The sequence below is a fragment of the Lissotriton helveticus genome, chromosome 9 (assembly GCF_964261635.1).
Source record: "Lissotriton helveticus chromosome 9, aLisHel1.1, whole genome shotgun sequence".
NCBI lineage: Eukaryota > Metazoa > Chordata > Amphibia > Caudata > Salamandridae > Lissotriton > Lissotriton helveticus.
Genome location: NC_136070.1, coordinates 1,079,399,710 through 1,079,426,314, shown reverse-complemented (window position 1 = coordinate 1,079,426,314; position 26,605 = coordinate 1,079,399,710). Strand labels below are relative to the sequence as shown.

At 47.4% G+C, this 26,605-nt stretch overlaps 1 protein-coding gene across 3 annotated transcripts in view; it reads right to left on the bottom strand.

The window, feature by feature from the left end:
• The window catches only part of FRMD4B (FERM domain containing 4B), a 596,661-nt gene that overhangs the window by 34,912 nt on the left and 535,144 nt on the right, over positions 1-26,605 (bottom strand). For all 3 annotated transcript variants that reach the window (XM_078661469.1, XM_078661468.1, XM_078661470.1), the window contains exons 12-13: positions 9,361-9,437; positions 1,233-1,371 (exon numbers count right to left, since the gene is read on the bottom strand). In XM_078661469.1, coding sequence (XP_078517595.1) covers positions 1,233-1,371; positions 9,361-9,437 — 216 coding nt within the window. The remainder of the gene's footprint in view (positions 1-1,232; positions 1,372-9,360; positions 9,438-26,605) is intronic.

Genomic DNA, 26,605 nt, shown 5'->3' with positions numbered 1-26,605 from the left:
AGATACTGTTTCCGAATTGAGACATAGACTACAAGATGGGAAATATAAAAAATAAAAAAGTTATTTAAAAAAAGTCTCCTCTTTAGCAGGGGTGGCTGGCTTGTGCAAAATCAGGGACATGATCTGCGTTGAGATACTGTTTCCGAATTGAGACATAGAATACAAGATGGGAAATGTAGAAAATAAAAAAGTTATTAAAAAAAGTCTCCTCTTTAGCAGGGGTGGCTGGCTTGTGCAAAATGTGTTTGGTTTTAACTGTCTATATTATGCATTGACCCACAATTAAAGATGCCATCCAGTAAATGGTGCCAAGATATAGCATTGTGGCCCGTTGCCGAGGGCTATAATGACTGTTAAAGGCCCCGATGAGAGATAGAGGTCCGACCCGAGGGCATTCATAGCCCTTCTGCCTGTGGCTCGGGCCCCTAACTCGGGTAGAGGGCCTTAATGACTGATACAGCCCTCGTGAGCTGGGTACAATGCTAGACACTTGGTAATGCAAGTGTGATATACGTGTCCTTTTTCACCAGGGTCCCTTTAGATACATTGCTTCACATCCAGTGCTTCTCATTCCGCCAAAAATGAAAAAGAAAACCACCCAATACCGATCCTTTTCTGGCAACGCTCCCAGGATATGGAACACTCTCTCTGGAGTCCTCAGATGCAACCCCTCCTTCTCCTGTTTCAAAAGGGACCTCAAACTCCATCTCCTTAACAAATACTTTCCTGACCAGCGTCAACTAACCTAGACCTCAATATTCCGAGTTGACTCCCATTCAAGGATTGTTGGTGAACGACCTATGCTAATCCCCTTGTTTTCTTTTTTCTCTCCCCCTCCGTTGCACAGTTATTTATTGTTCATGCTGTATTCTTTATCCGTGGTTTGCTTACTTACTGTCAGCCTTCTAGGTAATGTTTAGCCCTTCTGTTTTTCACAATGTGTATGTGAAGCGATCTGATACCTACGGGTCTAGCTAGCGCTATATAAAACTTTTAAAATAAATAAAAAATAAAAAATGTTGTTTGTTTCAGGGCATGTCACGTGTACTTGAATATGAAGAGCAGTCACAAGGGAGTGGATGTGCAAAATATGCTACACTGTCAGTACTGTGACACCCCAGCTCCCCCCACCTCGTCACATCCTGTATCCATGAATCTAGGTTCTCAGCCCTGTGCCATGCACACGCGGCGCGGATCCCGCGTGGCCCCCGGAGACGTCTCTGGCCGCTCACCTTGCTCTGCTTCCTGTCCAGGTAGAACTGGTGTTGGCTGATGGCCATCACCCAGATGGTCTTGATCAGGGAGTTGCTGGCATACCAGGTCTGCACCACCAGCCCGCTCTGCCCGAAGGTTCTCCTGGACCCCGAGATCCTGGAGGGGGGAGAAGCATATGCCAGGGTCAGCGCAGGCCCACTCACAACCTCCACTCGAGCTGCACAAGCAAATGTGTCGGGTGACAGGCGCCACACTCAGGATCAGCGGTGTGCTATACAAACTGAGGCCTGCACAATACCTCCTGACACAAACCACACACTAACGCCAAAGGCATCAACTACTGTCAGCCAGGGCACAAGTTATAAAAAAAGAAGTGGGGGGACGCTGTCACCGGAAGTGACCCCACAACAGGAAGTAACGTCACGAAAGGTGCCGAGCTCCTCGTCCCAGAAAGGCCAAAGAGTAAAGTCCAGCTGTTTGGCAGGGGAGATGGTGTCCCCCCGGTAAAATAAGTGGGGGGACGCCGTCCATCTGCGTGGTACCCCAACTTGTGCCCTGCTGTCAGCAGTGTCCTGCCCACTGGGGTCCGGACCGAGGGTAGACAGGCACACCACACAATCAATAACTCTAGAAATTACTTTTCTCTCACAAAACATGAATATTTCTTTAAATGTGTGCTATTCTACTTCATCACATCCACGTCGATGCCCTTGGAGCACACCGAATACTTTGGTTCCTGCATTACAAAGGCAGCCTGCACTACACAATAGATACTTTTTTTTTATCACTGTGCAGTATTGTGAAAGTTCAGATGCCAGCTTTGCATTAAATCACTCTGTAGTGTTTCACCAGGTCTTACTGATTTGCAAGTCTCTCGAGCTTCATGTATTCTTTGTCACAAACACATCATTTAGATGTGAATAATGAAGTTAACATGTTCAACTGCCTAGATTAAACATAAAGCTTGTTTTTTGTATTTACATAAGAATCGTTTTTTTAGTTTTCGCCATTTTCGAGAGATGTAAATACAAGATGTTGCTACTAACCAATTTAATGGTATTCAATGTATCTATATCTGAAGGATGACAGACTGAATTGATTTTGTTAGGAATCAGCTTTTAGATCAGACCAAGTTCAATGGCGAGTGCTTAAATCTCTGAGCCATCTGGCAGGCAATTTACATTACATTTACTATCAAACTACTGATGAGACTGATTGCCTAAATCAGATAACAAATATATGGGGGGAAAACCTGTAAATACAGAGACAAACATGCAGCATATGAACCACAGCCACTTGTATAATGCAATTCTGCCGCAATGGTATTCTGTGCGTGATTACAGATGTAGCACTTGCAGCATAATCCACCATCTGCTACATAATGTGTGTTAAAATGACAACATTTTGAAACAATACCACACAAAATCAGCCACATTAGATCACACAAATTGCCTTTTCTTGCTGCAAAAACGGCATAATCTGGCCGTTCATTGCCGCATTATTCCAGTGGCCTTTGCTATAAAATGGGAGACGAAGACAGATTTCAGGCTTTTTAATCTAACCTATCTTCATTGAATAGTTCTCGGTACTGCCCCCACCTGTTACAAATTGCACGGTCCACTGTGTGAGTGGACACTTTACATTGCTGATAGAAAGGAATCTGCACTACCATAGTAGATCACAGCGTGTTTACTCATCTTACCCAAAAATATTGCACCATTGAGTTTCTAGTCCCCCTATTAATGACCATTTAAACAGTTTAGAAGTTCAGATTATGATAAATTTCAACATGGCCTATGGACTGAGAGCACACCCGTGAGGGTGCCAGGACCTGGACCCTCTCTGATCCTCCTCCCTCCTGTGCTCTCACAACGGTTTGGTCCAAGGCACGAGAGGCTGTGGGTAGCACAGGGCGGGCTCCATGGCCCTCTTTTCGTAAGTCGTGGGAAAGGAAGCCTAGGAAGCAAGTGGGGCGACACTTCCGCTCCCAATGGCCAAGGCTTTATAAGGCCGGCAGCAACCTATGCTCCCCCTTTTTGAGAGAGCACGGTCGCGGTACTAAGTGACCCGGCGATATCCTACCCAGCACCTTAATTTTGGGATACATGGGGTTCAGTAAATTCACATGATGCGGCCGGGCTAGTGGTATGCAACACTCATGATTTCAAGATCTGGTGTATTCTTCATCAATTACTTGCTGGGGCAGCACTGATGTGATGGGCAGCAATCCCTATTCTACAAGGACACTCACACTTGCTGGTGACAATCCTGGCACTAGTGTATTACATTGTCTGTAGTCTATCAAGCTGGCAACTGGGGAGGGCAGTAGAAAGTGTGTGAGAATAAGCAAGCCTTAGTTTACAAAGGTGCTAAAGATGGGAGCAGGCAGAGTCAGTGGACACCATTTTGTGTCACTGTTCTGACGTAGGGGGACTTGATTAGGTTGTTGTCATGTTATATTGTTATATTGTTATATTGTTAGGCTTTTTGGTCTGGGGGATGAAGGTAATAATTAGTTGATGAAGAAGGAGGTCTTGTCTGTGTGCTGTGGGTTCTGTTTGTATTCTCTTCAATGTTGTACTTTCTTGCTCAATAAATGTCAGCTGGGAAATGAGTTTCTTAGGGATGGAAATTAAATCCTTGCTGGGACAGACACTGTAATGTCAGTTTTCTAGCTTTGGCAAACTGTTGAAGACATCGGTCTCCGCGCTGACTCAAGAGGGATAACACAGAAAGAATGGGTGCAATGTAGAGCTTTGTGACAACCCAAAGTAGATGAGAATGTGCTTAGTAGTTAATTGGGCCAATTTTTAAGTGTTGGACTCAGTTGAAGGAGATCAAGTCTCAGGTAGGTGTATTATGTGGCAGTTTGCAGTCTGTCAAATAGGTATTGTGAGAGCAATTGACCCTTTTCATATGTGCACCCAGGTAGTGTAACAGCACCCATCAGGACTGCCAACGCTTTAAATGGGCAGGTGCTATCAGGCACTGAACACATGCATTTCCTTAACTTTTAAGGAGAGAATCTGCACTTCTCAACACAGATACAACAGTTATAATGGGAAAGTACTGGCACTTCTCAGTAGAAAATAATTGCTCTGAGACAGAGAATACTCTTTTAATTTCCATTTCAAGCACTTACCTGCTCCAATGAAGGAAACAATTGAAAGACAGACCTCTTTAAAAGACACTGTATTCACAAGGCAGTGACAGGCCGCTCCTGCTCTCTGAACCCGGCTACCTTCCAATCACTCGTGGACTATCAGCCTGATTCATGTACGGGCCGTTTTGCGTGTCCCTAATAGCGATTTATAGCGACTCGCTATAGAGGAAACGCAAAACGGCATTCATGTACTTTTCGGGGAAAAAATAGCGACTCGCACGCGGGCGCTAAAGCCGTTAGCGACCAACTAAAAACGCAGAAAAATCGCTATTCCCGGCTACCTGCGACCGGGAATGCGACTCGCAATCCCGTGCGACCGGGAATGCGACTCGCAATCCCGTGCGACCGGGAATGCGACTCGCAATCCCGTGCGACCGGGAATGCGACTCGCATTCTCGCGCGATCGGGAAAACGGGAAGACGCATTCCGAGCACCGTGATGACATCACAACCAGGAAGCAGGCAGTTCCCACCCCCAAACACCACAGTGACGCTAACCTACGAGTGAGCACGTCGGAAAGCAGACGCCAAACCACCGATAGCGACTCCAGAAACGCCAGAAATAGCGACCGCCATGTCTGAGGAACCTGTCCCTGGCCCCAGCAACAGCGCCGGACGAAAGCGCAAGCTCAAGTTCTCAGAGCAGGAGCTCGAGAACCTAATTGAAGGGGTGGTGGCCAACCATGACAGGCTGTTCGGCCTGAACTCCAGGAAGGTCCCAGAGCAGGACAAGCGGAGGATCTGGCTGGGGATAGCCTCCAGCGTTAACTCGGTGGGTGTGGCCGATAGGTCATTGGAGGAGTTAAAGAAGCGCTGGTACGACCTCCGAGGTCGTGCCAAGGAGAGGGTGGCGGAGCGGCTTGGTGAGGCTTCGGGCACTGGAGGTGGCGGACCGACAGTCCCACCCAACACACCCCTGGAGGACCAGGTTGAGAACACCTTGGAGAGGGAGGCGTGCGTTGGCGTGACCCCTCTGGACTCCTCCCGCCCCACCCAAGACACCCAAGGTAAGTGGCATGCGACTGCGACCCTGTCCCCTATGACCGTCCCTGACCAAATAGGCTCACTCATTGGCCCTTAGTCATGCCTATGTTGTGCATCAGGAAATGCCCTGAAGCATTGTGGGAGATGTAGTATGTCCACAATGTAGTAGTACCACAATGCAGCCAGAAAGGTTCCAAAGTACGCAAATCCACAGCCATCCAGGGAATGTCACCCAGCATGCATGTAACATCTGCACGTCGGACAGTCACATGCAACTAATGAGTATCCACTTACCCTCACAGGTGGCGCAGATAGCAGTGACAGCGAGAGGCTGCAGATTGATGAGGAGGCCCAGGAGGAGGAATCACTACCCGAAACCCAGGCACCAGCCCCTGCCGCTGCACCAACACCTGCAGCCAGGCCCCCCACCGTACCAGCTCCTGCATCTGCCGCTGCACCAACACCAGCAGCCAGGCCCCCCACCGTACCAGCTCCTGCATCTGCCGCTGCACCAACACCAGCAGCCAGGCCCCCCACCGTACGTGCTCCTGCATCTGCCGGCCAACCGGCTGCCAAGGCCAGGCCCCCCACCGTACCTGCTCCTGCATCTGGCGGCCAACCGGCTGCCAAGGCCAGGCCCCCCACCGTACCTGCTCCTGCATCTGCCGGCCAACCGGCTGCCAAAGCCAGGCACCCCACCAATGTGCCTCCAGTTCCTGCCGCACCAGCAACACCTGCTGCGCCACCACCTGCAGCTCGTGCAACGAGATCTGGGCCTGCGGCAACACAGCGGCCGATCAGCAGGAGGGGCAATGGGCATCTCCATGCCTGTATGAGCGTCGAGCGGCGCATGCTCAGAATCCACCAGCGCCAGTCGCAGCAGCAAGGAGCCATCCAGCTCCAGCTGCATAAAATTGTCCGCAATGTGGCGGGAGTTGGAGACAAGATGGACCGCATGACGGCGGCCATGTGCCGCATGACTGCAGCCATGGAGGATAACACTGCTGCGCTCATCAAACACCGCAGTGTAGCAAGCAGGCGCCACTACCAGCTAATGAGCCGGCTGTCGTCCTATAGTAGGTCGAATTATGTGGCAGCAAATGCCACCACCCAGTTGTCGCGGCGCTCTCTCACCCAGCAGCACCAACTGGTCCAGTGCTGCGAGGACATAACCAGGGTCCTCGAGCACCTAACCACCGCCGTGACGGCACTTCACACACCTGTGCTACCGGCCACTGTAGGGGGAGACGATGCCAGTGAGGGTGCCTCCAGCGTGAGCAGCCAATCTGCCACGCAGGTCCCGCCACCTAGGCGCAGCACCAGGGCAACGCCTGGTACAGCTGCCCAGGATGAGGATGAGCCTCACAGGCGCCTGGGCATTACGCGCCGGAGGCGCCTTTGACACTGTCTGAGGGACACTGCCACAGGCTGACGCTAAGCCTGCCAAGAACCTTCTTCACACTGCAGTATGCAGGAATACTGTAATTTGTAAATAGTTGAAACCATAACCTTATTCTTGTGAATGAAACAAATACATTTATTTTGCTGCACACATTAGCCTTGTGTAATCATTACATTTTGCATGCAATTGTGATATGTGGGTTGGGGGAAGAGGGTGGGCTAGAAATTGTTCGCTGTGATGTGGTTGCGACGTCTGTGGCCTTCAGCTGGGTTCTCCCCGCGTGCATGGTGCGCATGTGCTGGTGGCCGGTCGTCCCCCTCAGATTCACTGCCTGAGATGTCAACAGGTATCCGGCGCTTGGTTGCAATGTTATGAAGCATTGCACAGACAGCCACAATGCGGCAGCACGCTGCAGGACTGTAATACATCGCCCCACCTGTCTTGTGCAGAATACAGAACCTGCTCTTGAGCAGGCCAAATGTCCTTTCTATACAGTTCCTTGTCCGGATGTGCGCAACATTGTAGCGCCTTTGCTGAGGTGTGGCAGGGTTGAGGTAAGGGGTCAGGAGGTATTCCCGTAGGGCGTAGCCACTGTCACCTGAATGAGAGGAGCAGATGTTGATTGCCTGTGCAGCGCAGTTACTTCATAGCAATGTGACATTGTCGACAAAGTGTACTTACCAAGTAGGTGTCCTTCCCCAAACTCTCCCCTGAGCAGTCGTGTGTGGAGTCCGCTGTGCCTGAAGATAAAGGAGTCATGGGTACTCCCTGGGTACTGGGCCACAATGTCAGTGATGATGGTCTTGGCATTGCAGACCATCTGTATGTTGAGAGAGTGGTAGGACTTCCTGTTGCGGTACATATACTCCGTGGCAGCTGGTGGGCAGATGGCGACGTGGGTACAGTCTATGCAGCCGAGGACATGGGGAAAATGGGCGACATTGTAAAATTGTAGTTTTGTCAGGTCCAATTCCTGTTGGCTCGTGGGAAATGTGATGTGGCGGTGGAGCTGGCTGAGCATGGCGTCAACAAAAGTGTGGAGGCAGCGTGACATGGTGGGCTGGGATATCCCCCCAGCAGCGGCTACTATGCCCTGGAAACTGCCGGAGGCCAGGAGGTGCAGGCTGCACAATACCTGCACATGTGTAGGCACAGAATTGTTTCGCCTAGTTGGGTGCTGCATGATGGGGTCGAGTTCTTGTATCAGCCAGGTGATCATTTCCCCATTCAGCCTGTATTTAGCATAAATCTGTTCTCTGGTTTGGCCCAGCAAGGTGACCCGCTGCCGGTAAATCCTTTCCTGCCTCATGCGTCTCCTCCGTGCTGCTCGCTGTAGCCTTCGCCGCCTCACCACCATGTACATCCCTGGCATTGTGGAACGCCTACTGCTGCTGCTGAATGTCCTTATGTGTGATTGGTCAGGCCTGGACCTGTTGGTGATTGGCCAACAGTTTTTCAAATTTTACTTAATCATGGCTTTTATGGTTACCACCTGCTTTGAGTTGTCCTTAAATTGCGCCGCGCAAACGTGCGAATTTGCGCTTTTTCGCTATTGTATTATTTTCATGAATGCCGATTGAGACAATATTGCGTTTCGCTATTCATTTCGCAGATTCCGTGGTTGGTCGCTATTTCCGTATCGCTAATGCTCGACTACCCGGAGTCTGCGACTATTATAGCGTAATCGCAATTTAAATCGCTATTCTGTGTTTGCGAATTCGCTATTTTGTACTTGAATGCCGATTCCGTGTTTTGCACCCGCAATTGCATTTTCGCAGCCATTGCGGGCGCAATTTCGCTTCATGAATCAGGCTGTATATCTTTGCTTCTGACTTTTACAGCGCTCCACTGCCTTTCGGTTAGGTGTGTGCTTTAAAATACCTCATAATGGTGTGAAATGCAGCAGGAGGGTAGGAAAGGAGAAGTAGAAGCAGCAACTTTGCATGAACCTGGGCCAGGATCTCGTGCCTCTCACAAAGACTAAAATGTCAGTGCTATGAAGGCACGGAAGCTCGATTTTCTGGGATCCATGTTACATCTGTCTTCAAGATAATCTTAAAAGTATCTGATAAATGCCTCTTGCAAGAATACTGTAGTAAAGGGCCAGCAGACAACAGGTAGCCAATCCCTTACTATGGAGGTATAAAACAGCAATTATTTTTCATAGGGTGGTTAACCTGTAGGCACTGGGGCTGCCTGAGCTGGGGGTTGGGTGATGAAGTAGATTAACATTGTTGTGAGGATTTAAGCATAAAAAGCATAAGGCTAGGGAAATATTGGATGGTTTTGAATAGACCCACTGTTTGCAGAAGGTCGATGTGATTATGTTAACTAAAGACCTTCAGCTGTTAAACAAACCGTAAAGCAGATTATCAATACATAATGAATAATTGATATTGTTTAAAAGAGAAAGTGTATTATTCTGTGCCAAACCACTGCTTATGAATAGGCGGCTGAGACCGCAGTGCCCAGATTCTATTCTATATGAAATAAAGCAACAGCTTTGTTTTGGAGTTTTAAACAGAAGGCAAATGGATCAGGTGGTGCATATGCACTTCAATGGCTGTGACATGGCAGTTATGTGTAATATATCTCACCTGTGTGAATCGTGGACTTCTACAGCAAATTTCTTTTCTCTGAAGTATAAATTCTCCAGCTGCTTCCACTGAAATAGCTGAGAGGTGAAGTAGAAGATATTTCTGTTACAATCATGCAATATATTGAAACTAATTCACATTACAATCACGTTGAAGCTTTTATATTTGCTCTATCAAGTAGACATTCAATGCATGCTCACAAACCCAAGAGACGCATGGTGACAAATACAAAGTTCAATTTTTGTTCTTACTGCTTTTCTTGTGATGCCTTGTTACACTGTGAAATTATCTTTTTAACATCTTTGTTTTTTTGGTTAACCTCCCAAGGCTAGATGAGAAGTGACATATAGGACTTTGTCCAGTATTGAAAGGCGGTGGGTGGAAAGGGAGATCTTCCATGACAACCCATCAGCTACTCAGTACTCCTTGAAGGGATGATGTAGTTTGTCTAAAGAATATCGGAGGTGGGGCGAGGTGAGGTTTGAGAGGTGGAGAGTGGTGATGAGCGGTTTCTTTGCACCCTTTGAAGGTTCTCTTTGAGCTGGCAGACCTCAAGTTGAGGGGCTGGAGTTTCCATAACGATAAAACAGAGGAAAAATTACCAGTGAGGTAGGGTTAGAGGGTGATAACAGCATGCCTTGCTTTGTAAATGGAGGATAATTGAGACAGAACAGCAAAATGATCTGAACCTAGAGCTACAAGGGGTGGCAGGGAGTGTTGTGACCTATGTTCCCTTTAGGCTTTGCCTCTTTCTGCGCCCAGACTGTCTCTGGGAATGCCCTGGCCACTTTCAGGACCAAAAGGGACAAAAAAAGGACATTTCGCCGATGCCACGAGGCAGGTGTGAATACTCCTCTTTTGGCAGGGGTGAAAACTCCTCTTTCGTGTGTGGCAGGTTGGGTAGGAGGCCCAGGACATGCACCAAAAACAAAGGGGCTGCTGCTTCCTTTAAGTTAAGAATTGAGCATTTCAGGAGGCCAATTCGGGGCAGTGTGAAATAAACAGGTTGAACTGGATTATTTTGTTTAAAAACTTGGCAAATACTTTTTTACCAAGCCTCTTTTGCGTTCATTATTGCATACAAGAGTTCAGGATGCCTATGGAGCACGGCTGGTTTAGGGTTGTGCTGTGTGTTCAGCAGTTTTCAGGCAACAATAAAAATATCAAGATAACTCTGGTGATTAAAGTTCCTGCTGGAGAGCGATGTATCTTTGTCTAGTGGTAGTTTTGACTTCTCATAAAGTAATCCACAGGGTTAATATGTCTGCTGCAAAGAAGGTGTACGATACAAATCACAGAACTGTATTTATGTGGATAGCTCGGTGGGTTACTGCTTATGTTACAGAGATCCTTTTGTTACTCGCAAGTCATAAGTTACAATCCTAATATAACCAGGTGACCTATGAATTGTTATCAAAGAGCTGCTTGCAAACTGCATGGTACAGGTTACAACTTTATGTTTTTTACCCGGTCTTTCATTATCTTAATGTTGCTAAAAAGGGTTTGTTTGGATGGAAATAGAGTCATCATCATCATCATCATCATAAAACTTTATTCGATTCGAAAAGAATCATAAAAGTGTACATTTGGAACATACAAATTAACAAATTGTATTTCATATCAAAAAGGTTCAGACGCACAGCATACATAAAGTCATAAGCACATTACCAGTAAACATTATATTCTATAAAAACACAGAGTTCAATAAAACATCTAAAAAACACAATCTAACATGTATAAAGTGCAGTGTGGATTTTTAAGTTACAATATCACATATACAAGTTGGTTAGCCTCTCACACTATCCAACCTAATTTTACAAACTTTTAGTTGCATATTTGCATATTCTGTCAACTAAAGAGTCTTATTAGTAATGCTAACTCCAACCACTGGGGCCAGTGCCAACCATGGGTAGATGAGAGAGGACAGGGAGATTAGAGATAGTTTGGGGAAGAGAGAATGGTAGGATGTAGATTGAAGAGAGAAGGGAGGAGGGAGGATGAGGGAGAAGTGGAGGAGGGGGAAAGGGAGAAGGAAAAGAGTGGAAGACAAACAAGCATTGAAAATGCAATAGGTCTCGCAATAGAAGAGTTTGCCATTTTTCGTTTTGCATATAGATGAGTGGCGTTGCGTGGATGAGTGGCGTTGCGTGGATGAGTGGCGTTGCGTGGGTGAGTGGCGTTGCGTGGGTGAGTGGCGTTGCGTGGGTGAGTGGCGTTGCGTGGGTGAGCGGCGTTGCGTGGATGAGCGGCGTTGCGTGGCTGAGCGGCGTTGCGTGGCTGAGTGGCGTTGCGTGGCTGAGTGGCGTTGCGTGGCTGAGTGGCATTGCGTGGGTGAGTGGCGTTGCGTGGGTGAGTGGCGTTGCGTGGGTGAGTGGCGTTGCGTGGGTGAGTGGCGTTGCGTGGGTGAGTGGCGTTGCGTGTGTGTGTGGCGTTGCGTGTGTGTGTGGCGTTGCGTGTGTGTGTGGCGTTGCGTGTGTGTGTGGCGTTGCGTGTGTGTGTGGCGTTGCGTGGGTGAGTGGCGTTGCGTGGGTGAGTGGCGTTGCGTGGGTGAGTGGCGTTGCGTGGGTGAGTGGCGTTGCGTGGGTGAGTGGCGTTGCGTGGGTGAGTGGCGTTGCGTGGGTGAGTGGCGTTGCGTGTGTGAGTGGCGTTGCGTGTGTGAGTGGCGTTGCGTGTGTGAGTGGCGTTGCGTGTGTGAGTGGCGTTGCATGTGTGAGTGGCGTTGCATGTGTGAGTGGCGTTGCATGTGTGTGTGGCGTTGCGTGTGTGTGTGGCGTTGCGTGTGTGTGTGGCGTTGCGTGTGTGTGTGGCGTTGCGTGGGTGAGTGGCGTTGCGTGGGTGAGTGGCGTTGCGTGGGTGAGTGGCGTTGCGTGGGTGAGTGGCGTTGCGTGGGTGAGTGGCGTTGCGTGGGTGAGTGGCGTTGCGTGGGTGAGTGGCGTTGCGTGGTTGAGTGGCGTTGCGTGTGTGAGTGGCGTTGCATGTGTGAGTGGCGTTGCATGTGTGAGTGGCGTTGCATGTGTGAGTGGCGTTGCATGTGTGAGTGGCGTTGCATGTGTGTGTGGCGTTGCGTGTGTGTGTGGCGTTGCGTGTGTGTGTGGCGTTGCGTGTGTGTGTGGCGTTGCGTGTGTGAGTGGCGTTGCGTGTGTGAGTGGCGTTGCGTGGCTGAGTGGCGTTGCGTGGCTGAGTGGCGTTGCGTGGGTGAGTGGCGTTGCGTGGTTGAGTGGCGTTGCGTGTGTGAGTGGTGTTGCGTGGTTGAGTGGCGTTGCATGTGTGAGTGGCGTTGCATGTGTGAGTGGCGTTGCATGTGTGAGTGGCGTTGCATGTGTGTGTGGCGTTGCATGTGTGTGTGGCGTTGCGTGTGTGTGTGGCGTTGCGTGTGTGGCGTTGCGTGTGTGAGTGGCGTTGCGTGTGTGAGTGGCGTTGCGTGTGTGAGTGGCGTTGCGTGTGTGAGTGGTGTTGCGTGGGTGAGTGGCGTTGCGTGGGTGAGTGGCGTTGCGTGGGTGAGTGGCGTTGCGTGGGTGAGTGGCGTTGCATGGGTGAGTGGCGTTGCGTGGGTGAGTGAATGGTTAGCTGTTGCTTATGCGACGTATAGCACTTAATACTAAAGTAGGCAGACCTTCTTAGCCTTTGTGAGAATAATAGCAAAATAAAAATAAAAACCAGATCAAGTCAAGGACGCAAACGGCACCATGCTATTGTTTATTTACTCAGATGATTTGCATAAAAATGTAACTTGTGAGCACGTTTCTCTAACTCTCCAATAATCCCATTACAACACTTTGTACAAATGAGATTGGGACTCATCCTTCCGAAGTCGAGAAAAATGTGCAACGCTGTGTTGAAGTTAATTTTTTTAATTAACAAAATGCAAATAATGTGGAGAGATTTCAAGTGATTCAGGAATGGGCGCCCTTGTAAAGAGAAAGTACGGCCGGCCTGGGCAGTGATAGGGGAGGAGGGAGGAGAAATGCGAGTCACGGCAGCAGCAGCCTTTGATGTGCCTGCCGGCCGGCCGTGAATAATTAGGGGGTGAGAAATGCGCTCGGAGGGCTGCCTTTGATGTGGTAATGCGAGGCAGGCAGGCAGCATTGTGCACGCGCTTTTTAGGGCTTGCGCAAGCGCAATGACCTAAAAAGCACATGCACTTGAAGGAATCGCCAGTGGAATCGCCAGTGGATAAACACTGGATAAGCCCCTATAGAGCTTCGCCAGCTATGCGCTGAAGCGCATCAGCAGGCGAGCCCTAAAAAGGAGCAAGGAGACAAGATAAAAACTTTTAAAAAGGGAGAAACAAGATATGGACAAGTGAGAGAGATAGAGTGGAAGTGGATAGGGAAAAGAAAAGTTGCGAGGAGGAGACAAGCGATTCATGATGATAGAGAATAGAGAGGAATGATACGTTGAATGATTAGGGCATAAGATTCAGTGTTGCTGGAGCTCAGAGGTGCAAGAAGCTCATAACTACTCTGTAATGGGTGTCCTTTAATTCCAACCCAAAGGTGAGGGGAGGCCAATATTTTTCTGGCTTAGATTTTGATTTTGGTAGCTTGCACGCTGCACATACTTGAGCATTAAGTTGGTGTTTGTCTTCAGTACACGCAGCCTTAACTGTAGTGCACGAAGCACCTTTATTGCCACACATAAAGGAAAAATATTACAGGGAACATTGGTTATGATTGAAAGTGCAAAGACTGGGGTAGGGCATAGAGACAGTAGTCTTCACACGGTGGCAAGGTTTTGGATCAAGCATATGTCATTTAGCAAATGTTTACTGACATTTACACCCAAAGACTCATAAATTCACATGTCAGATCGGAGGCTCTATACTTGCAAATGCTTCTCTAAAAAGAACATGTCTGGTCCTTTGTGCCTAGATTCCAATAAGTGAGCCACCTGCGATAACTTCAACCTGCAATGTGCTCAAAGACTGCATAGAGAGAAGAAGGTGCTGACCATGAATACATGCACTTCACTCAAGCCCGATATATGGGTTTATGTATGCAGACATAGCCTTTGAAGTTACACTCAGTTCTAAATTTCAGCCTGCACTAACATTGGGTGCTCACCAGTACTCGTTTTTGGGGCTCTGGACTTACTTTTCAGCATAAGACTTTGATCCAAAGCAAGAGAAACAAAGGCAGAAAAGGGAGACATAAGGGGGAAGAGAGAGATAGTGAAGAGGGACAAAGCGAGAAAGCAGACTACAAAAAGGACCTGACAGAGAAAGAGAAGAGCAATGATGGAAGAAAGAGGTATGAGGTGGAATTAAAGATAGATAGCCTCTGTATTCGACGACCCTGGCATGTGACACCCTGAACAGCAGGCTCCCAAGAAAAACTTTCAGCCCTTGCCATCTTTTCTACATCAATTTCATCTTATCAATCAACCAATCAAGAAACAAAACCTACTGTGCTCACATACGCCTATACTTGCTACAAAGCTACCATGGGGGTAAAACAACTGGAAACAACCTCCTGAGGCTGAGCAATGGACAACTGTGCATTGCACCAGAATGAAATAAACCACAGTGGACATGGCGCTCCACAGAGAACCATAACCCGTATGCCACTGAATGCCAGCCAATATAATCCATCACAGGCAATCCCTTCATCTACCTGCCCCATCCTTGCCTTGAGATACGACTCCTCTTCAAACAGTAAAATCACAGCCAAATACAAGGTCAACGACCACCTCGACTCCGGCCAACGAGGATGCCAGAATCGTAGATCTGAATGCGCTTCGTGATCTACAAATAATGGTAATGCGCTACACAAATGCGCTTAACATAACACAACACACTGGATTAAAAAGACATGCTTTTGGGTGCCAAACTGCTCCCAGGCAGCCACACAGAGAGCCATGCAGGCCGCATTCGGGCCCTTCCTGGTGTCAATCTGCATGCAACTTCTCCCACACCAGAGCACTGCTGCCCCCCGGAGGCCGGTTAGGTATGTGCACTCTCAGGACGACCCATTTACTTCTGCCAGGATGTTGTTACTCGTTACTGTCGAGGGACCTTAGGACACGCTACTCACTGCAAAGCGTAAACATTACTCCCCTCTGACAGATTCGTCAAATGTGCAGCTAACACGATTTTGCACCACACGATAGTGAACGGCCTGTGATTTAACAAATGCGACTGACAATCACTGACCTCGAGCTTGGCACTCTGGGAGAGGTGCCTTCTGGCTTAACACAGGGGTGAGGCACGGGCAGGAGGCTAGAGAAGCGATGGTCTCAAGTCGGGGCTCTCTAACTCCTCAGCTACGTGATTTGCAGCACAATCAACCGGGGTCACATCCCAGAAACTTTGGACTGGTACAAAAAAAAGTGCCGGTCCACTGGCGTGTGAAATACAGAAAATTCACACGAATACAGTAGAAGGAGCAAACTGGTTTCACACTATCTCTGATGTTGCCATTTTAAGAAGTAGACAAAAAAAGACATTTTTCACAAGTGGAGCACAAGCTGTTTGTTCCATTCCGTAGCGCACAAGCAGCAAAATATTGAAAAAATGATTTGACACGTTTTGTTATGACCTATAGAAATGATCCCCGAAAGTTTTGTGCAGAGCTAATTTGTGTAGGGACCCCTCCAAGTACGCAATCTTACTTATTCCAAGGGCCTACTGAGCAAGTCACACTACCTGCAAGTGACTACGGTTTGGGAGCAATCTTACCCTGAATGCAAATATGTTTCTAAATCACTCTTCGCCGAGGTATTTTACTGAGGGTGTTAAACAGAAGGGGAAATAAAACATTCATTCGGGCGCGCAGAACATTCACACAACTGCTGTGTCCTTCACATGGTACAGAACAGGCGTGCGCTAAATGATTTAGAGCCCCTAAGCACGTCAGCCTGATCGGTGCATTCTAGGCTAATAACACCACTCGAAAACACGCCTAGAAGATAAGCTTCGCGGCGCGATGTTAGTAAGTGGCTCCAGACCCCGCACAATGGGAACGGTCGAAGTGCCCCTGGGCTGTGAGTGCTCTGCACTTCTGCAGCAGCGCTTTAAAGCTTTGCTCGCTCCACGCCTGCCTGTCACAGCCATAACAGCGCGCCCACCCTCTTGCCTCCCACAACGCTGCCATCTGCCGCTTACCTCTTCACACGTGTCCAGCCGGCGTCCGCTTCCATGCCATTAAATCCATACAAATAAGTCCGGAAAGTGAAGTAAAATAAAAGCAGCGCGTGCCCCGTGCGCTTCCGGCGCTTGTGCCTCCTCGGACTGGTTCAGCAGACACCTAGGTGCAGCCGCGGCCTCCCTGCTCGGCCCTCCCCCTGCTGACACCAGCTGACATCACGGGCTGCACCCCTGCCCCTCCCCGCCCTCGCTCCCTCCTCGGGAGATAAGGCTCCTGGCACAGCAGGGCTGCCCCTGCCCTTGCCCGGGATGTGTCACGGATCACAGTGTGAGCTCGCGAGTGCGCCGAGCTCCCCTGCAGCCACTCTCACGTCACTGAAGTGAGCTCCCGGCTGCTGGCAGCGCAGTCTCTGCTCCACCCTGCTGAGACATCTCCACAAATGAGGACGAACCGGTTACACGGGAAGTGTAACCCTACACCGTCCGTGCGCTCACCTTCAGCACACTGCACGGGCCGGCACCGCCGGGGCGAGCCAGGCCCCTGTTCAGCGCCCATCAATAATGTACACGTCACAGAGGAGCTAGCTTTCAATGTGGGCATTCACACGAGCGCTGACAGGCGTCAGTCACTTGACACGGTCACTTTAGAAAGTACCCCGTACAGGGGCAGGCAACGCCGGCAGTCAAGCGCGCCCACTAGTAGGCGCTAGCATGGGGACATGTACCGACGGAAATGCGTGCCAGTGGGCAGCTGGGTTGGCATACAACAAGCGATTTGAATGAGATGGTAGAGGCCTGTTGTATTCCTATATGATGTCATTTGTAGAATTATGGCATGTCATGTAGAATGTACGAGTGTCAGGATTATGGTCAGTTGGATGTGATCTGGTTGGTCTCCTCCTGCCTCCTGTGGATGTCCAAGTTGTTTTCCTTCTGCATTAAATCTACTTGGTGTAACTTCACGTGTGGACTCCTTTCTACATAATTATTGGCGACGTTTGGGAAACCAAGTACTACAAGCCAGAAGAAGGACTTTAAAACAACGTTCACGTTTCAATTTTTGTTGTTCACGTAATTTAATGTGCGTGACATTGTTCTTGGACCAAGACTTTTATTTTCGGGATAAAATTTCCCTTGCATTGAAATATTTTTTTCAAGACTGTCCGGAATCGGTTGGAACAAGGCAATACGCAGAGAGCGCTTTCCAACCCGAGAAACCACGTTGCCTGTACTTTCTCCTCTGTGAGACCACGTTGTGGAAGCTGCAACTGTGAGTTTTCTACATTTAAAACTCAGAAAGAAAACTTTTTACTTACGTTTTCTTTCTCTCACCGTTGGACGGTGCATTGTTTAAATCGTAGCTGAATTCTGCGCTCGCTGCTCCTGTGCATCCGCAACACCGTGCCTTAGCAACGCCGAAGAGACTCCATTCTTCAGCCCTGCGTCTCGTAACTGTGACGAATCATCATTTCCTGACGCAGGATAAACGGAGTGCATTGTGGGTACTACCCTTTCACCTTCCTGACGTTTTACGTCAGCAACGTGCCACCATTTTTTTTTTTTTATTAAGATTTTCGGAAAAGAAATCTCCATGAAGCATCTCTCCCTTTTATTATAACTTCGTTATTTTTATTCCTTTTCATATTCATTTTTAGCGTTCTACCACCATTTACCAACAATTAATAAGGTAGTGAAATTTATTTAATTGTTTATTGATAATATTTGTTTAAAAAAAAAAAATGTCTAACATTGCTGCTCCACCTCACTTCCTTCAAACTGCTGGTGAGCCAAACATTGAATGGGATTTGTGGTACCCAATGTTTTTAGCCTACGTTGACGTTCTAGAAAAGGATGGGTGCTCAGCCAAACGCAAGTTAGCCCTTCTTAGACATTGCCTTGGTGGAGCAGGTATTAAGGAATTTGACAATCTTCCACCCATTGAGGGCTCTGGAGACATTGATGTTTTTGAAAAAGCTTCTAGACAAATGAAAATTCGTTTTGGCAGAAAAATTAATACAGTAATGGAACGCTTTAAGTTTTATTCCCGTGTCCAGAAACATGATGAATCGATTGAGGATTATGTCTCTGCCTTACGTTCTTTAGCTTGTTCATGTGCCTTTGAAACTATTTCTTACGAACAAGTCCTGAGAGATCAAATAATGATGCGTACAAAGAGTAAGAAAATTCAAGAAAGACTTTGGTTGGGTACAGAATCCTCTTTGAGTGCCGTAATTAACATTGCGAAAGGGATTGAACAATCTGAATTATTTGTTTCTGAGATTAGAGGTCAAATACTGAAGTCACAAGTTCCTGAGACTGAAGTCTCATTGGTAAAGAGTCAAACTACTTCTTTTAATTCCAATAGAGTTCCTCCTAAAAAAGACAATGACAAGAAATTTTCTGAAAATAAGAATGTTGTTGACAATAAGTTTTCTTACAGGAAAAATGCTTCTTGTTATAGATGTGGCAGTTCTAACCATTTAGGGAACTACAGGGGATGTCCAGCTTGGGATAGAGTGTGTGTCAAATGTAAAAGGAAAGGTCATTTTGCTAATGTTTGTCGTTCTTCCCAAAGGGTTAACTATATTTCTCAAGAAGAAGTTCTACATAGTTTTAACTGCATTTTGTCTGTAGATGAATCAGAACAAAAAGAATTTCCCTCCTACAAAATTTTAATTGATAACCAACCTATTCTTTTGATGATGGATTCATGCTCATGGTATTCCATTATTGGTTTGAATTTGTTTAAAAGTTTTTGGGGCGACAGAAAATTGTTATCTCCTGATATTTCTCCCGGTGGATATACTGGGCAGAAAATAAACATTGAAGGTTTCTTTTGGGCTGACATTCAGGTAGAAGATAGATGCACCAATGGGAAAATATATGTGGCCACTAAAGGTGTGGCTATTCTGGGATGGCCACATCAACGATTACTTGGAATTAAACTTGACCCTAATGCTGATCCCCCAGTTTACTTGGGTGATGCATGTGTATTGAGTATAAGTGATTTGGGAGATGAAACTCTCTTCGTGGAGAACACTAGAAAGAAATTTCCTGATGTTTTTAAAGATACTTTAGGGAAATTTTCAGATTTTAAACACAGAATCATTCTTAATGACAATACTATTCCAGTCAGGCACAGGGTTAGGAATGTTCCGTTAGCTTATCGTGAGAAACTTAAAGGAATTCTTGGGGATCTTGTGTCTAAACAAATCATAGAACCAATTGAATCTTTCCCCTGGGTTTCTCCCATCGTTTTATCACTCAAAAGTTCTGGCGAGCTCCGCCTGTGTGTAGATCTCCGCAGCTTAAATAAAGAGATTTGGATTGATAAACATCCTCTCCCTAACATCCATGAATTAATCTCCTCACTCACTGGTGCCACTGTTTTTTCCACGATTGATTTAGCTAGTGCTTACCACCAGGTCGAGCTACATGAGGAATCAAAGAAATTAACGGCCTTTGTAACTCCAGAGGGCACGTTCCAATACTTAAGAATGCCTTTTGGACTTGCCAGTGCTGCATCTGTTTTTCAGCGCCTAATGAAGGAGGTTCTCTTTGATTGTAAAGGAGCCATCGCGTTCCAAGATGATGTTCTAATCTTTGGAAAAGATCTTAAAGAACATGATCACAATTTACATTGTGTATTGTCTAATGTTCAGAAGAAAGGGCTTACTTTAAAGTTCAATAAGTGCAAGTTTAGACAATCGAAAGTTGAGTATCTAGGACACGAAATTTCTAAAGATGGCATTAAACCAAAATTCAATCATGTCAAGAGCATTACTGATGCTCCTGTTCCTTCCTCTAAAGAGCAATTGTTGTCCTTTTTAGGACTCACTGAATTTTATGGTAAATTTGTTAAAGATTACTCTACCATTGTGCACCCTTTACGGTCTTTGTTAAAAAAACAAGCAAAATTTGTTTGGTGTAAAGAACAACAGGTTTCTTTTGACACTTTAAAGGATAAAATTATCAATGCTCCTTTTCTTAAACCTTTTTCCGTCCATAAAGAATGTATAGTTTGTGTTGATGCGAGCAATGTAGGCCTAGGTGCCGTTTTGATGCAAAAGGACAATTTGGGAGAATATGTAGTGTCTTATGCATCCAGGACACTACGAGATGCTGAATTTAATTATTCCACAATAGAAAAGGAACTTCTTGCTTGTACTTGGGCGACTCAACATTTTCGTCAATTTCTTTGGGGGACGAAATTTACTTTGAGGACAGATCATAAACCCCTTGTCAATATGTTGTCAGCTGGTGGTGGTAGAACTCTCACTGCCCGTCTCGCCCGTCTTGCTGCTAAGTTGCAGGAATACCGTTGTGAGGTTGTTTATGTTCCTGGACGCTTTAATGTGCATGCAGATTGCATGTCACGTTTTCCTATTAGTGATTGTTCAAACAGAGATCATTCTGACGAGTGTGATGTAGCTTTTACTTTGTGTGATGTTAACTTAATTGCTGGGAAAGATCAGGAAAATTCTATTACCGAAAGTGTTTGGTCAAAAGCTATGCTTCACGATGATGTGCTTGGGAAAGTAAAGGTTTTCTTAAGGAATGGATGGCCTCAAGAAAGGAAATTGAGTGGTGATTTAGCTTCCTTTTTTAAGGTTAAAGATGAATTAATGGTTATTGATGATATGATCTATCGAGATGATAAAATTGTTCCTCCAAGTGATGTTAGAGAATCCATTTGTAACTTGGCCCATGAGGGCCATATGGGAATGTCCACAACCAAAAGAAGGATTAGAGAATTTTACTGGTGGCCTAGTATGGACGCCATGGTTGATAGGTGGGTTAGAAACTGTTCTCCTTGTTCTTTAAGTGATAAATCTGTGAAACCGATTTCTACAGGGATCTCTCCTGTTGAATTTGCTTTTGGACCTTGGAGAAAGTTGGGGATCGACATCATTGGTCATTTCAACTATCAGTCAGGGAAGGATATGTTTGCTGTAGTTCTTGTAGATTATTTTTCGAAGTGGCCCGAATTGAAAATCGTGGAAAAGGTCAGTTCTGAAATTGTTGTGGAATTCTTAAATGAAGTTTTCTGTAGAGAAGGTTTGCCTGAAGAAATTATTTCTGATAATGGGCCACAGTTTGTGAGTGAAGTTTTTGTTTCATTTTTAAAAGTTTGTGGTATCCAACATAAAAGAGTTTCGAATTATTCTCCTCAATCCAATGGCCAGGTGGAACATTTTAACAGGGTAATTAAGGAGTCTTGCCAATTAGCCGTGCGGAGTGGTTTGAAATGGAAGAAGGCCTTACAGGCTACTTTGTTCACTTATCGCATGTCTCCCAACTCTGTTACCGGGTTGTCTCCTTTTGAGATGTTACGCTGTAGGAAGGCAGGCACGAAAATTCTTCCTTGGTGGTTGAAGGCGAGGGACTCTGAATATTTGGAGTTAGATATGAAGAAAATTAGAGATCGTATTGGTAAATACCAAAATAAAATGTTACAGAGTTCTCCTCAGAAACCTGTCTCCTCTAAAATATCTGTAGGTGACTTTGTGAGGGTGAAGTTTGGTGGTATTATTCCTAAAGGTGTTTCCAGGTGGTCTTCTCCAGTTAAAGTCACTGAGGTCTTCAGTAAGGCTGTTAGAGTAGAGGGTGGCAAAATCTGGAATTTTAGACGCATCTCAATTTGCAAATCCAATATTTTAGAAAATAAGAATGTTTGCTTGGATGTAAAATCTCATGAAAGTGTGTCACTTCCTGATGCTAATTCAGGCTTTCCTGGTTCGCATGAAGTTTTTGACAATTTGCAATCATCTCATGCGTTTGTTCCCCAAACTTGTACTAATAATTCTTCTTACAGTTTGCTTCTTCTAATGTTGATGATGTTAGTTTCAATGAAAATACTCAAGATTGTTATCTAGAACCTGTTTGTGTACGCAGTAGTTCTCGTGTGAAACATTTTCCTGCAAAATTTAAAGATTTTGTATGTTCTTAAGTGGTTTTTTTTTTAGAGTTTATCGTTTTTTTTGTTTTTTTATAGGGGGGAGGTGTGTTGTATTCCTATATGATGTCATTTGTAGAATTATGGCATGTCATGTAGAATGTACGAGTGTCAGGATTATGGTCAGTTGGATGTGATCTGGTTGGTCTCCTCCTGCCTCCTGTGGATGTCCAAGTTGTTTTCCTTCTGCATTAAATCTACTTGGTGTAACTTCACGTGTGGACTCCTTTCTACAAGGCCCAGGTTTGGACGGCACGGGGAAGCAGGCATAGTTTGGCATGGACAGGAGTCCACGCGTTGAAATGGGGGCGCAGTGTGAGAAGACGGCATGACAGCCGGTACACAAGGTGCGGGCTGAACGGGGTGGCAGAGGAGGCAATACATACATGGTATGGGTTAGAAGGGGCAGGACACCAGGTATGACCGGAATACTATAGCAGAGAGCAGCCAGCACACCTGTAATGCATAGAAGGGGGGCTGGCACCAGGTATAGCTGGAAACGGAGGGTGGAGGACCGCGGGGCCAGGAGGTGTTTTTAAAAGGAAAGAGGGTGGGGGATGGGCACCGCACCAAATCAATGTATAATTGGGGGACGGGGGCAGTCCAGTTCAAGTTTATTTATATTTAGAAAAAAGTCTTTAAAACAATAAAAACATACAGAGATAAAATTTTACAGTCCCCGATGCCGCTCTATCGACCCTCTTCCCAACCCCAGCGGGGGCAGTCCACCAGTACGGTGTGAGCTGGGTCTTAAGGGGCACCAGACGAGTATGTTTTCGACTAGTAGAGAAATGCCCCAGGTCCGTTTTACAAAGAAGTCACAGGACACCTCACGTTTTGAATCGGTGGGGCAGACCAACAGGCGTGGACAAGATTGTAGGAAAAGTGACAGGGCACGTGTACGCTTTAAAAGGAAAGTGGGAAGACCTGGGCACCATGTGGAATATGAAATGGAGGGGCGGGAAACGGAAAATGTTCTGAACTGGAAGAGGCGCAACAGCATTCATGTTTTCACTCAGGGGGCATGGCCAACAGGCAACAAGCATGTCCGGAATTAAAAACCGAGACCCACGTGGCTACAGAATACAGACTGCGGGTCCCAAACTGTACACGACAGGGGCGCGGCTCAAGACGTCTTCTGGAAAACTGAGTCCATGGCCTCTGATCTCGTGAGTTGTGTTCACAGAAAAGAGCGCGGCTGAAAAAGGACAGGCTTCCTTGCTCGCAGGCGTTCCCTAGTGTTTCTGAAGCACAGGTAGGTTAAAGCAGCCTCATTCCCAGCCAAACTTCCAGTCCTGCACTCGGTGCGCGCGCGGGCGAGGGGAGGGGCGCACTCTATATTTTGGATACTGTTGTATATTTACCTTTCTTTTATTTCTATGCTGTACCACTATCCTTACCTGTGTTCTCAATTCCAGAATGTAGTTGGCTCTGTTCCCTCCTAGCGTTCTAGGTAGCGACAGTTTGTGCCTGGCCAGCTTGTGTCGTGGTTGCTTCCTGCTGTTCATCTACAATAAACCATGTTCATTCCCTCTCAGGTTTCAGCTCCAGTTGTGTCTGCTCCTGTGGATGTTTTGGTGCGGGGTGATGGGGGTGGGGATGCACCTGATCCCGTTCTCCCAACCCTGTTCCCGATTCCAACCCTCCTGTGTCTGCCTCCAGACCTCAGAGGTGCCGTAGGCCTCCTGCACACCTTAATGATTTCTGTTGTGATTAGTTTTAGAGGGGTGACGTGTGTCCATTTCAATGCTTAGTTTCACTGGTGATTCTTAATTGTTTAATTGCTTAAAATACATTACTGACATTGCTAGCTTTCTTTAGTTCAGCTAGCTCTCTTTAGTTTTGGCTAAGTTTCCTTTTCATGACTGTTTCCTAAATGCGTTAAGTTTCCTTTTTTTTTTGTGACATGTTTTCTTTTATATTCTACGGAAGGAGATGTGTTGTATATTTACCTTTCTTTTATTTCTATGCTGTACCACTATCCTTACCTGTGTTCTCAATTCCAGAATGTAGTTGGCTCTGTTCCCTCCTAGCGTTCTAGGTAGCGACAGTTTGTGCCTGGCCAGCTTGTGTCGTGGTTGCTTCCTGCTGTTCATCTACAATAAACCAACTGTACCTCTTCGTGGTTTCCAGCTTCATTTACCACAGATACCAAGGTGCGGGGTTGTTGTTTTCTCTTACAACGCACAGAGCCGCCCGCCGGGCTGTCGGAGCATAGCTTGGGGTGTGTTTTGAGTTGTTGCTTGGGGGACGTTCCCAACGCCAGGTATGTTTCGGCTTGTAGAGGCAGGGTACCAACCAGGTACCCTTGCAATTGGAGGCTGGGAGGCAGCTCGACTACATATTTACAGTTGAAGATTGAGAGAGAGGCACGACACACGATCTGTACTAAATCCGGGGGAACTGCAGCCTAATCCAGAGACAACCCACATTATTCACCCGCTTTCACACAAAACCAAACTAGTGATTTTTCAAAAAATGTAAATAGGGATTTGTCAAGCTTTGGGTATCCTGCCGCTGAGCAGGTGTGGGTGTGGCCTCGCCTAGGACGGGAGGGGCTAACCAAAGAGCAAGGTCTGCTCCTAGAAGGCGAGGAGGATGCTCGTGGCTCATGTATAGCGGTAGGTTCAGGTCAGGGGCGGCTCCTCCGCTAAGGCGGAGGAACGTCGCCCCACTGCTCTCAGGGCAGTGGAAAAAGGAAACATAAAATGATAATAACGAAGTTATTATCATTGTATTTTTCATTTCTGCGGGGCTGGGTGAGGGCGGCGCTGGTGGCTCAGGGAGAAGGAGTGGACTGTGCACACTAAGGGGGTCATTAGTTTGGCGAGCGGATCGCCACTGCCCGTATGGCGGTGGCGATCCGCCCGCCATAAACCACCGCCCGCTCTCCATTTACCCCCCGCCCCTATGGGGGTGGCGATCCGCCCGCCATAAACCACAGCCAGCTCTCCATTTACCCCCCGCCACATTACCATGGCGGGGGGGGGGGGGACCCCGGTGGACGGAAAGACCGTCCACCAGTTTTCCGCCCGGTCGCAGAGTCGACCGGGCAGAAAAGGTGCTAACATGGTGGCGGTATCTGGGAGACACCGCCATCCATATTAGCATGTCTGCTGGGTTGTGCCTTTCCGTGGCGGGCAGACGTTTTTCACCATTGGGGGCCCGTAGCGGGCTCCCTGGTATTCAGGGGGGTGGGGGTGCACATGGGGGGTACCTATGGTACCCCCCTGCAGTTCCATGCACAACATGGCAGGCACCGCGCGGTGCCTGCCATGTTGTGCATTGAAGTGCACACCATGCCTTCCTGGCATTGTGGCAGGCGGTGCTGACTACACTGCCCACCACAATGACAGGAATGCTGGATGGCATCCTAATGTCCCCAATGGGACCCCCGCCCTTATGTCGGGCGGTCCCTTTTTGCGATGGGATGGCTGGCGGACAAAGTCCGCCCGTCATCCTAATGACCCCTTAAGTGTGCACAACTGCTTGGCCGGCTATCTTGGGCCGGTCATGCGCACTCTGCATGTTCAGCACCCAACCTGCATTACAGCCTGGGTGGGGACTATGAAAAGGCTCCCTGTTCCAGTCTGAGCACTGAACCTCGGAGCTCAGACAATCACAACGAGCCGGTGTACTTTCGGACTCTTCAGCAACGACAGAGAAGAGACGGAGGCGCCCACGTCATGAGGAAGTGTTTTAAAAAAAAAAATAAATAATAATCCTCCCCACCCTGCCCCCCCCTGTCCCCTGCCAGCCGCCACTGGTTGTTCTATGTTTTCGGAGCAATGTAGGAGAGGGCCCTCTTGCCAGATGTGGCTCTGCGTGTGCGAGTAGGAGTCAGGCCGAGTGGAGGTGTTTGTGAAAGGAGGTGCGGCCATTGAGGTAGGCTGGGCTAGTGTTGTGTAGTGCTTAGAAGGTGCGAGTGAGCAGTCTGAATTGTGCATGCTTGTGTTTAGGGAGCCAGTGGAGTTCCTTGAGGTGCGGTGTGATGTGTGTACAGCATAAGACTGAGATTGAATCTGGCCACCATGGTGTGGATGGTTTGCAGTTGTCTGGTGAGTTGTTTGAAGATCCTGGTGTAGAGGGTGTTCCCATAGTCCAGCTCGTTAGTGACATGGGCATGGGTGATGGTTTTACAGGTGCTGTTCGGGAGTCATTTGAAGTTTCTCCTCAGCATCTTCAGAGGGTGAAAGCAGGAAGAT